The sequence below is a fragment of the Thermobia domestica genome, chromosome 6 (genome assembly GCF_964235325.1).
Source record: "Thermobia domestica chromosome 6, izTheDome1.hap1.1, whole genome shotgun sequence".
Lineage (NCBI taxonomy): Eukaryota > Metazoa > Arthropoda > Insecta > Zygentoma > Lepismatidae > Thermobia > Thermobia domestica.
The window spans coordinates 107,519,368-107,532,235 of record NC_137459.1 but is presented as its reverse complement, the minus strand read 5'-3'; the positions used below and the strand labels follow the sequence as shown (position 1 = coordinate 107,532,235).

Here is a 12,868-nt window from a genome sequence, read left to right as displayed (position 1 = left end):
TAATTGAGAGAGATTTTTTTTTCGTTTATCAATTTCCGAAATTAGATTCTATTAGATGTATAACCTTGAAATTTTGTGTAAGTATTCTCATTGCACTCTAGGCAGCAAATAAGGGAAGATTTGGGGAATTGTATGTCCTTAGGAGGAATGGGTACTTAGATTTTTAGCGATTTTGTGTTATTTACTTGCATTTAGTATCGAAGATGAAGAGAAATTGAACGCAGGGTGAGCAAGAAATGAAAAATATTATAAATGGTGACATGAGAGGGTAGGCACTAGTATTTCGTAAACATTCTCTAACCCTGTAATATGACATGAATAATTTCTCATAAAAAAAAAAATCCACAAGGGGTGATTTGCTCTTTGAGGTATTTTCTTCAATATTTTTTTCCGAAGATGCCTATTATAATTTGTATTATATTTCGCAAATAAACATTTTTGTAATAATTACAGTTTAATATGATTTAATTTAAGAAATGAGAGCGAGAAAGTTTAATGTGGTGGCTTGTACTTTTTATTATACAGATTATTATAGTGATCGTTTTTTGTGGATAACAAGGCAAATAATTGTTTATATAGTGTATCCTTTCCTTAACATTACATTAGAAAACATTTATTTTTCTTTGTGTTAAGTGTTGATGTTTTTAGTATTTTCTGGTAATTTGATCGCCATGCCCGCTTCTGAATTCCTTGTCTCCAACTATATATTATATATAGTGATCGTATTGTCGAATCCTCTAGATAAGTTCGTATCACGTTTCTAATATACTATTTTATATTATTTTCAAGGAAAGTGATAAGTTGCGAGATGAAGATTTGTACAAATTTTTGCAAGATCTGAAACGACCGTCGTGTTCAGCTCATAAGAAATTAAAATATATACCTGGTACCTTGAAACTTGATATTTCTCCTTGTCCTGAAGAACACAAGTATTGTCTGACCCCAGAATTATCTCGACTACATCCTTATCCAGGTAAGCATTATTCTAAAATAATAGAACTTATAGAATAAAGTGGGTGAAATGAAATATCTATGTTGGCTACCATCGGTTTAACTAAAAAGTGGCCAACTTTACAGAAAAAAATATTTTGAAGCAAGAGTATAATACGTGATTTTCAACAAAGTTATTTTATTTACTTATTAGATAGTATTTTACACATAATAAATGTTAATAATAGAAGTTATTTCTGCAATACATGAACATTTTAATAAATATCCATCTTAATTTACCTTTTCCACCCATCTTAATTTACCTTTCGCACATTATGATTTAAATATTTAATGTCTACATTGTAATTACCTACAAAAGTCTACGATATATTTATTCCCTCTTTCATCCCTAGCCTCGCTGATGAACGGGACGTTAAACTTAACTCCCTCTTTCATCCCTTCCGTCTTTGGTGGTAGATGCAGATAAAATTCTGTTCTGGAAAACTCTCAGAACATCTATACGCCTTCAACCTTAATATCAAAGACGGCTCATGCTCTGCCCGTTGGTTTAGTGGCAAACGTTTTTCACCTTTTGTTAATATGGTCCCGGGTTGTATTTTTAGTGAGCGAGTATTGAAATTTAGAACATTAACGTGGTTTGGATTCCTCCTTAAACTGAAGGTCAACGTCATATATAGCTCTGATACTGAAGAGAGATGCTGAGCTTAACAAATAAACGTAGAAATCAAAGGCGGTTCCCATACTTACGAATTAATAAACATGTTCATTCCCGTGTGAGTGGCGGTTGACCAGCAAGAAGAGGGTAAAACAAAGACTTGAGTCGTTGTCTTTTCTTCTATTTTATGCTTTAAAACATGAATCCCATTATTGACCCTACATGGAAAGGAGGGGCTAGTCTCGTCTCCCAAATGCGTAAATAAGCATGCCATTGAGTCCGGAAGTGTACGTGACACCTCAACATGTAATTTTGAACGTAATTGAGAAGATATATCCCTGCTGGCTTCCAGGTGTTCTGAAAAATGGATCGAACTCTGCCAGGTTGTGGCCATACCGTGAAATTCGATACCGTGTGGTGCTTCGGCACCAAAAAGGGGGGTGCCAAGCTAAGCTTGTCTTAATGCTTCGGTGGCGACCCTGGAGATGCCGGTAGGTTCAACTGGAAAAATGAAATGAAATAAAATATTTGATTTTAACGTCCCACGATTATGTCCTTTAGGCTAAGGTAGACGATAATTACCGCAAGTGAATAATGATGGAAGAATTGGTGGAAAGAGACGTGAGAGGAAGCGGGAGTACCCCGAGAAAACCCACGGACACAGTGTTGTCCACCTCAATCTTACTTGGCCGGGGATCGAATCAGGGACCCCACACACCAGAGGTAAACGCTTTACCATGAGCCACAGTGACCCCTAGGTATAACTGGGAAGTTGACTTTGGACGTATACCATTCCCGTTTTCGGAAGTGTTTTATGTGCGAAGCAAATATCTTGTTGGGCAAGCAATGATTACATGCCTGAAGATCTAAGGTTCGGATTAAATATATTAGGTACCGGTCTTTAAGGAGAATGGCTGCTCATCCACTAAGGAAAACAAGTGTGGTAGACACTTCTTCAATCACTTGTTAATGTGATTATCCTGCAAGTGGTCTTCAGAAGTAAAATGCTTCGAATATGTGAAGAAAACAAAAGTCATCTATAGCTGGATAAATTTGTCAAGGCATGGATGGCACCGATTCATACATAGGCCTACATTTTGACAAGACCTAGAAAGCAATAAACAGTACCATCGTCTCCTGTATTTCGAGACAAGTTACTCTTCCCCCCTTTTTCGTTTGGGTTCAGTGATCTTCCGAAACAACAACAGTCACGAAAAAAAAAAAAAAAAAAAATGTATACTGTTGAACAGCTTAACATGTTTTAGAAGTCTTAACATACGAGGGTGGTTTTAACATTAGCAGCATTGAAATAGAGGTTCTGCATTTTTGCCAACTTCCAAATGGAAAAATGCCAATCTTTTATGGAAAAAGGCCGTTTCTACAAAAAGGAGGCCAACTTGAGCAGATGGCCAAATTAATATGTTTTACTTGATAATGCAAAAGCAATCGTCAAATTTGAATAGAAATTTGTGAAAAATAAATATAATGGATACGAACAGGAGGCTGATTAGCATTTGTAGTATTCTTTCACTAAGGTTTTGCAGTAAATCACAAAGAAAAGGTTAAAATGTTATAAACCCTCGATCTACTGCTTCCACTCTCGGTTCAAATTACGTGAAAGATTATAAATTATTATCTTGATCAGTAATTTTTCAAAGTTGCTAGCGGGCAATAAGTGCCAGAATTCTTCTTTATTTCTTTACTGGCTAAAATGTCAATTCTTCGACGGGAAGAGTAGGTTTATGGATAGTATTTGAATCCTCTTCCCCCTTAGAATACCTATTTCAATGAATGTATAGTGATAAAACTACAAAAGATACTTTACGTTTGGTATCAATTTTGAAATATCCTTCCCGAAAAGAATACGCCCTTTAGTCAAATTAATATTAAAAAATCCAGCTGGAGGTGGGTACTAACTATGTTCCTAAAGTTATTTTAAACAGGTCAGCCATTTTCCCGACCCCAAAACTATAAATTCGACACCAATTTCAGTCATTTTTGACATTATACTTTTTCACAGCTTCTTCCCCTCTCTCTGATGATGGGGCTGAACTTGGACTTAAACGCATTAAGAGCATAACTATTCATTTCAGCGACCCCGAAAGCTATGGATTGCACACTAATAACTAATATCGTCAATTTGGATTATTTTTTACATGGCACCCCTTCCAACTCCTATTACTTGAGCTACCTTACTCTCACTGTATTTTCCAAATTGTAAGTCATATATCTACCAAGATTGGTCAAAATTGCTTCAGGTGTTACACAGCTACACTAGAATATACATTCATACACCAACACCCATATATATATATATATATATATATATATATATATATATATATATATATATATATATATATGAGCAGCCCGGGTGAACATAATGGTATGTCACATTGTCTAAATTTCGAATAAACTGCGAAAGAAGGTTAACCATTCCCATGCAATTCAATACAATGACACATGCCAAACAAACTCCCCCTGCTATTTATAGGTACATTTCCGAAATTAACTACTTGCATACTCTTCTGTATTTCAATCACAATCCATCCCACTTAATAACTGAGTGGCGCTTACGATTATGTTGGCCGAGCATATATATATATATATATATATATATATATATATATATATATATATATATATATATATATATATATATATATATATATATATAATATTGTCAAGGAATCTTAATAATTCATTTTATTAATTTAAAACATTGTTTATTTTAATTTTAAATTGTAATAATTTTCAAAAAATATTTATTTTAATTATGGTATGTGTAATGTCTAAAAACATAGTCTGCAAATGTAAATAATGTAGATTATTTATGTAATTGTAAGCATTTTTATAATTTTATATTTAACGCAACACATTGCATCAAACAGCGTTATGTAAATTATGTAAATGCAAAATGCTAATACAACGCTCCATTTAAAAAAAAAATGGTTAACGCAAATTTCTTTTAGAAAATCTCATATGCACGTGTATGATTTTGACTCGAATTTTGAAAGCCATCTGCTGTAATGCACGCATCTTTGGTTGTATAAATAATCCAGTCTTTTTAGTCAAAAGTTAGTAAAAAAGTAAGTCGTGAAAAGTTCGTAAACAATTAACAGTTAAAAAACTAAACAACAATAACAGTTATTATCAAACAAGTAGCAAAATATTGGAATTCCACAAAATGCTTAACAATTGTATCGTCAACAATTAGTAAACTAAATTTAGTGCTTAAATACTCCAAAGACTGCAGCATTACGCAGAGTAAATCTTTCGTAAATTAAAGGTCAAATTCCTTAAGTTGCAGGTATAAACCAATTAACCTTTTCCTACTTGTACATTAAAAATTAATCACACACTTAAATTTACATAACTTAAATTTCGCTACACAAACACACACTTTACACACAAAATTTTTAACAAAATACATATCATCTCATAATAATAAGTCTCTTTTATTTAACTCTACAGTTCTGTTTTGCCGTCTCAAAACAGCGGTAAAAATAAAAATCCAAGCTCTATATCATAAGCACATTATAGGTACATTCTTAAAAACATTAACAAAATAAAATAATTTAAAATATACCTTAGGCTAATATCACCAATCTAAATTCACTTAAATTCGCTCTACCAAAATTATTTACATTTCACTCAAGTTTAAAAAAAATAACAACCCAAGTTAGCATGGTGGAGATGCTCCAAACGTTCCCTAAATCCCAATTAAAAACATAAAATAAACATGGTATCAAGTAATTACCACCCACCCGCGCTAGGTTGAGTATTAAAACTTTGTACAAGAAAAATATTATATATATATATATATATATATAATGAAAATGACTATTTTGTGACACATCATAACTTGAACTACCCGACCGATCTCGACTAAATTTTCAACATACATTACGTTCTGGGCTGGGATGGTTTTTATCATTTCACTTTGACGGTGCAACTTAGAAGAAGGGGAGATATCTAAAAATGATCGAAAATGACAGATATTAGTGTCGAATCCATAGTTTTCGGAATCTCTGAGACGAACAGTGACACTTCCGATACCGTTTAAATCGAAATTCAGCTCTTTGTGTCCAAAATGAAACGTAATCTCCCCGTGCGAAGAACGGCTATTCTGTTAGTATCATATATTAATGAAAGGAGGAAAGAATTTTTTTTCTTTTTTTAACAGATCCTATGTAGGTTCGAATGAAAAAACACACAAAGAGTGAAAAAATGAATGACTCGACTGAGATCTCCGGCATACCGTGCTTATGCATTAACCACTACTTCATCCAGTCCGCTTCGCAGAACAGCCACACACTGTCTCACTCCTTAAGTCGGTGCTGTCCACTCATACGACATGTCTTGTACTACAGCCTAAGCTGCTGTGCTGGGACAATCCAGTGTCCATATATTGAGAACACCTTTAACGGTTGTGATTTCATATATATTTCGGAAATAAATCGGTTGTTTCCTCCTTTCATTAATATAAAGGAGAAAATGATTATGAGAAATGAATGAAATGGTGGAATGAAGAAAGTGGGAGGAAGTGGGAGAACCTCGAGAAAACCTTCACACACGGTGTTTGTGCACCACAAAGTTCACTTGGAAGCTGGAATCGACCCAAAGACCTCATGCACCAGAGCTGAACGCTCTACCGCTGAGCAACCGCGGCCCTTTATTTAGGCGGAACTCCATTTTTGCTCCTATTTTGATATGAAGTTGTGAAAGTTTGACAAATAACTTGTACTATTACCCATTAATGGGACCATTTTTCTGTCAATATGCATTGTGCTCCAGAACTTTCGTAAAGAACTCAAATCGACTAAACTTAGGTGACCTTAAAGATTTAACTTAAAAAAAAATGTTTGTGTAACGATTGAAATTTGTATTTAGCTTGAAATTATGAGTTAAGTAAATTATTATCTTTCATTTATTTTTCCTTTTCTTTTCATTGTGTACTGGATTAGTTATTCTATGATTACAGCTCTATCTATAAGTTGCTTCTTTTTTTCAACAGATGAAAAAGGTCGACCTACCAAAGAGGTATTGGAATTTCCTCCAAGGGAAGTTTTTGTGCCACACTACGTATATCGTAATCTCCTGTATGTGTACCCAAAAGATCTGAATTTTGCTAGTAGAGCAGGTAATTTATTTCATTCATATTTTGTATCTAAATAAATATTAGTCGTAATTTCTAAATATCTTATTTGACAAGACAACTTCCGTTTCGTCACAAAGTAACAGGTGTTATAAGGAAAATTTAATGTATTAATACGAGTGAAGATATTTCTTTCAAGTTTCATTTGTTACATTCGTACTTCCAAGCGACGTTCGGAGAGAAGAAAATTTGGCAATTGTGAAAAAAGAAAAATCGAATTCGAGATTTGAACTGATTTGTTTACACGTACCTACATGCCGAGAAGGGATTTTTGAATGTCTGCTCGTCTGTTCGTTCGTCCGTTTGTCCCGATGTAAATGTGTACACTCACCTAGACGCCAAACCACTGAACGAATCGAGACCAGATTTTAAACTTAAATTTTAATAAGATTTTCCAGGTTCCTAAAATAACGGTAATTTGCTGGAGAATAAAAACCAAAATTTACGGTTTTATTGAAAACGGCTCAAACGATTTTTATTTTATTATTTATTTATTTATTTATTTATTTATTATTATTTTTTCATTCATATTCCATAAATCAACATTCCACTAGCAGCCCTATAGTATTGTGTGAGTCGTTTTAGTAGATAAAAACCCGAAAGGGGCAGTTTACTTTTGGGGGTTGGTTCTTTCTGGACGATTTTCTCAAAATCAACTCAGGCAATCTTTTGTTCGTATTTCATAAATATAAATTTAATGAACAACACTAGCGTATACCTCCGCGTGTTACCACGAACAATATTTTTCATCTCTTACTCTCCCTGCGTTTCGTTCCTCTTCGTCATCGATACTGAATGTAAGTGAATAACACAAGCACGCGTCATTCCTGCTTAGAATAGGTAATTCCCAAACCCTCGCCTTATTTGCAGTCTAGGGCACAAGGATAACATTTGTACAATATTTCAGGGTTGTATATCGTACACTTTCGGAAATCTGCAAACGGATAATAATAATAATAAAACTAAGCCCTTGATTCTCTCTTAGGATATACAATTCCCAAAACCTTGCCTTAATTACAGTCTAGGGTGTCAGGAGAACGTTTAAAGAAAATTTCAAGGTTGTACGTCTAATAGATTTGGAGATACGGCGAACGACGTAAAACATTGAAGGTCTCGCCTCTCCTCTATCACCCTTAGAATACGCAATTTCCGAACTTCATCTTATTTAGAGCCTAGGGTGTAAGGAAAATATTTATACAAACCTTTCTATGCAATTGCCAAAAGCTTGCCTAATTTTCAGTGTAGGGTGCTAGGAAAACATACAAAATTTCGAAGTTGCATGTAATAGTATCTGAGATCTGGCAAACTGCAAAAAATATTCAAGCCCCTTCATTCCGCCTTAGGATAAGAATTTCGCAGAAACCTGTCTTATCTAATCTAGAGCCTAGAATGCAAGAGGTAGATTTCCACGAAACTTCAAAGTTCTGAGTATAGTTGTTTCGGAGATCTGTTGATGAATGAATCAGTCAGTGGATTTACTCTTACATGTATACCAAGATTCTGGTAACTGACTAGTTTTGGAGATGTGGCGAATGCTAAAATCATTAAAGTGCGCTTATCCCTCATTTCAGGAAAACTCGTCTTATCTACAGCTTATACTGCAAGGAAAACAATTGTACAAAGTTTTAAGGTTGTATACCTAATAGTTTCGGAAACCTGGCGAAGGCAAGAAAATCATTCAAGTCCCCTTATCCTTTCCTAGAGGCCTCATTTCAAAAAAGCTCGCCTTCTCGCCTTATCTACAGCTTGAAAGAACATTTGTACAAAATTTCAAGGATTTGTGGCTAATAATTTCAGATCTAACGAACAACCTCCTTAGGGGCCGGAGTTCAAAACATCCCATCTTAACTTCAGCATAAACTACAAGTAAAACATTTATACAAAATTTCAAAGTTGTACGGCTAATAGTTTCGGACATCTGGCAAACAGCAAGCGATCATTGAAGACCCTTTACCCACCTTATAGGGGCCACAGTTTGCAAAAACATTAGTACAAAATTGCAAGATCGTACACCTAATAATTTCAGAGATCTGGTGATGAGTGACTCACAAGGAAAGTACTTGAAATGGTACGCGGGGATCTGCATGTGTTATATATCGTTGGAAAGGTCACACCGGGTACTAGAGACCTGCACGGGCCGGGCTTGGGCGGGCCGACTCTGTTATTTCTTTGGGGCGGGCCGACACTGATTTCTCTTCAGGTCGGACCGGGCTGGGGCCGATTAATTGCAATTCTTTAATAATTATTGACTTTCGTTAAACGATAATTGGAATAAAGCCAAACGTTGAAGAAGTGTGCCCATGAAAAATGTTACAAAGAATGCAATAGCTATTTACAGTTTGTGTTGCTTAGCGGCTCCACTTTCACTATAGAGAATTGCAGCCATTGCGCAGTAAATTGAGCTCTGACCTTGACCTTCACTGAACGCAAAATATGACAAGGAGGGGTGGGAAAGTTTTGCCTGTCGCTAAACAATATTGCCATCTTCACTTTATGCTAAAAATCAATTAAGTTAGATTTTTGTTACAGCAAATGGAGTTTTTGTTCTCTCGATGACAGGCAAAGTTCTAGGAGGCAATGATACCATTCGGGAGGCAAGCGTCAGGTTGTGAACCAGAGTTTAGAAAATGTTTCTGAGGGTTAGGTCAAGTTTAATACTAAATTTTGAGAAAGATTGGGGCTCGAGCTAAATTTTTTAAAAATTTATCGGACCGGGGTCGGGCCAAAAAATTTAAAATTTATCGGGCCCAGGCAGGGCTTGGGCCAAAAATTTAAAAAAACTTATCGGGCTGGGTTGGGCTCGGGCCGAAAATCTCAAAAATTTTTGGGCCCGGGCTGGGCCGGGCCTAGGTACATTCGGGCTGGATTGGGCTCGGGCCGAAAAATTCGGCCCGTGCAGATCTCTACCGGGTACACCTCACATGTGAAATATCTCGCTTCAATGGAACCTGTACGGGGCGTGGAGACCATTTGAAGATCAGAACAAGGCATGCTACGGAACACCAGAAAACGTAGACAAAATAGGATGCTATGATGTAATTGTTTTTGAGATGGTATATGGCGGATCCAACATGGCGGGCAAAATGCAAAACACTTCATTAACTAATCGTAGTTTTTAATGTGCTGGAAACACTATTCCCTCCCTCCTCCTCGAGCTACTCCTTCTTGATAGAGTCAGACATGTTGCATGGAAGTATGGTATCCCCAATTTTTATTTCTTTATCATACGATAATTTTTGGAGGAAACAGTAATTGCGTTTTTGAGAACAAATGTGGAATAATATTGATCTATATATACACTAAATAATAAATCCACTGAATCACTCACCACTAGATTTTGAAAACTTTTAAGTATAAATATTGTCTTTGCATTCCTGGCTGCAGGTAAAACGGGATTTTGCGAGACGCTATCCCTAAAAGGGGTAAAAGGAATTTAAAAGTTTGTAGAAGTATTTTTCATGTATTCTAGGTTGACGGCAAGGTACAGTTTTACAGAATTATCCTTAAAACGTTCATTTAACTCCAGTGAAATCGAATTTCCATCTACAAGTATCTTGAAACCTGAAGATAAACATGAATAAATATCTTTCAAATATATTTCATAGACATTATTCTTTTTTCGTGCAAAGGAAGGATATTCTGCTACTAGTTATAAAAATGCTCCAAAGGTTAAAAATAATTTTTAAAAGATTCAGTCTTCATATGAGAGGTTATTATACAATAGTATTTTGGTTTTAATTTTAGGTTCTGCTAGAAATATTGCTGTGAAAGTTCAGCTTATGAGCGGTGAGGAACCCGATCACGCATTGCCAGTAATTTTTGGGAAGTCGTCTTGTCCAGAATTTACGTCAGAGGCCTACACTACTGTTAGCTATCACAATAAGTAAGTGCTTTTGTTGGTACTTTTTACCTTTTTTGCATTGTTAAATGCCAATTTTTCATTATTTCCTTACATTAATCATATATTCTATATGTTACAGGTGTCCTGATTTCTATGACGAAATGAAGATCAAACTGCCAGCGAATTTAGCAGACTATCACCATTTACTTTTCACGTTTTACCATATAAGTTGCCAAAGAAAGATCGAACAAACAAGTGCAGAAACTCCAGTTGGCTATACTGTAAGTATGAGCTATTTAAATATGTACACTATTTGCTCCTCCTTTTAATGAGCAATTGTTCAATTTTTCTGTTTATTTTACATTAAGAAATAAGCTTTGAAATAGTTGCAAATTTCGTTAACATTTATAATAGCAATTACGATTACTCATAGTGCCATTTCCTTAAGTCTCTGATCTTACTGTTCATTTTTTCTGTTTGACTTAGTAAGGGGTATATCTTTCTCGCCTTACGTACATATGTGTGTGTCAAAAATTGGAGCACACTAACGACTTTCAGAATTTTGCAAATAAGACACTGTGTCCATACAAAACCATGTTTATTGGACTCAATAAGCAACGTTGTTCATATAAGGATACGAAAATTCATTGCCTTGTTGACTTCGAGACAAATTTATTGGGAAAAGGTGCTTGGCAATAACATTAAACAGATAACTAATGAACAAACAACTAACGTTACAGGTTGTTTGATGATGCGTCGTTCCAGTGACAGTTAGTATGTGTGTGAACCCTCGTCAGTAGTTGTCTCTTTACTTCAACGAACAGTTGTGTATGCGCTGTTCAATCGTGTCGTAATATGGGCAAAATTGGATGCAACTCTGTGGGATGCGAACTTACTGTTTTCATTCACGTGAACCAGTTGAACAGTGTGATGAATATGCAGATACTATAAAATGCGGAAGAGAAACTGGTAACTAAGAACCGAAGCGCGTGTTCAAATGGTTATTTTGAGAGAAGACAGTCATTCCCTGCGAAAAGTGGCTCATAAATAAAGCGGGGCAGTGCGTCGGATTCTTGAAAGCACAGAGCATTGTAATGGAAACGCACTGATCGTCGAAAGTAATAATTCTTTTAGAACAAGCTCACTGGAAAAACAAGTATTCAGTGCGAAGTCATTCAGCTGCGGTATTTGCTGTTTTGAAGTAATAATAATAATTGCTTCTAAAGAAATTGAGGATACACGGTGATTAGTAATCCTCTCTACTTTCTGTAGAAAAAAAGTAGCATTATTACCTCATACGTTTTTTTTTTTTCTTTTTCTATATATATTTTATATATCGACATTCATAAGTGATAGAGAAAATTCTGTAATATTATTAGCGTTTAACGAAAAATATTGTCCAGAGATAAGACATATAAGCTGAACAAATTGATATGCGTGAGTGTGAAACCTCATGCGTAGAAACTTTTTCGCAAATGCGATATGTGCGAAACGTAAAAAAAAATGCGTATATGTTTCGGGGAACCTGAAATTTTTCGTTTCAGAGCCTGAAATCACGTTTATATTATCGCGAATTTTCGCAAAATTTGGCATTACTTGAGATAAATACGAATAAAAGCGAAAAAGTGGAATTCTCGTTAATTACTAATAATAACTAAAAAGCGCATTTCCAATATTATTTAACTTTAAAATCGTTTCATTTTACCGAAAAGGTGCTCGACGCTAAATTAAGTCCCTAAACTTGCAAGGCGTTATGTTACTTTCTGGGATTTTCAACGCCTCTTTGTGCGTCACTAAGGCCAGCCGAGACCCTTATGCTTACTTTATTGTAGGGAAACGAAAAACTTGCAAAATAAATTAGAGTTAGCACAAGCAGGAAAATTTGGGTCTGCTACTGCAGAGTTAATTAAAAAGGGTCACAGACCAAAGTTGAAGTAAAGTTGTAAACCTGTGTTTCAAAAGTATAGATGGAGCTGCAAAATTACACGCAAGCAAGTGACAACAATTCTGTGTGGAGAGTTTACGAAAAGCTCTGCGAGCTGTTTGAGCCGGAAAATGTTTTACGTCATAAAAATATGGACATCAACAAAACTAAACTGTTGTTTAAAGCGTTGACTGTGTTTTGTACTGAAAATCTTTATGATCTGTTGGCTGCTTACGGTGAATTTAAAAGTAAGGTTATTGAAGTTCTCAACAGTGAGGATGAGGAAGTTGACATTGTATCATTGTTAAACAGTTTAAAAATAACCACAGCACATTTGCC

At 35.2% G+C, this 12,868-nt stretch overlaps 1 protein-coding gene across 8 annotated transcripts in view; it reads left to right on the top strand.

Annotated features, from left to right (window-relative positions):
* The window catches only part of Zir (dedicator of cytokinesis), a 143,622-nt gene that overhangs the window by 40,791 nt on the left and 89,963 nt on the right, over positions 1 to 12,868 (top strand). For all 8 annotated transcript variants that reach the window (XM_081761949.1, XM_081761942.1, XM_081761946.1 and 5 more), the window contains exons 10-13: positions 790 to 973; positions 6,624 to 6,749; positions 10,509 to 10,647; positions 10,745 to 10,886. In XM_081761949.1, coding sequence (XP_081618075.1) covers positions 790 to 973; positions 6,624 to 6,749; positions 10,509 to 10,647; positions 10,745 to 10,886 — 591 coding nt within the window. The remainder of the gene's footprint in view (positions 1 to 789; positions 974 to 6,623; positions 6,750 to 10,508; positions 10,648 to 10,744; positions 10,887 to 12,868) is intronic.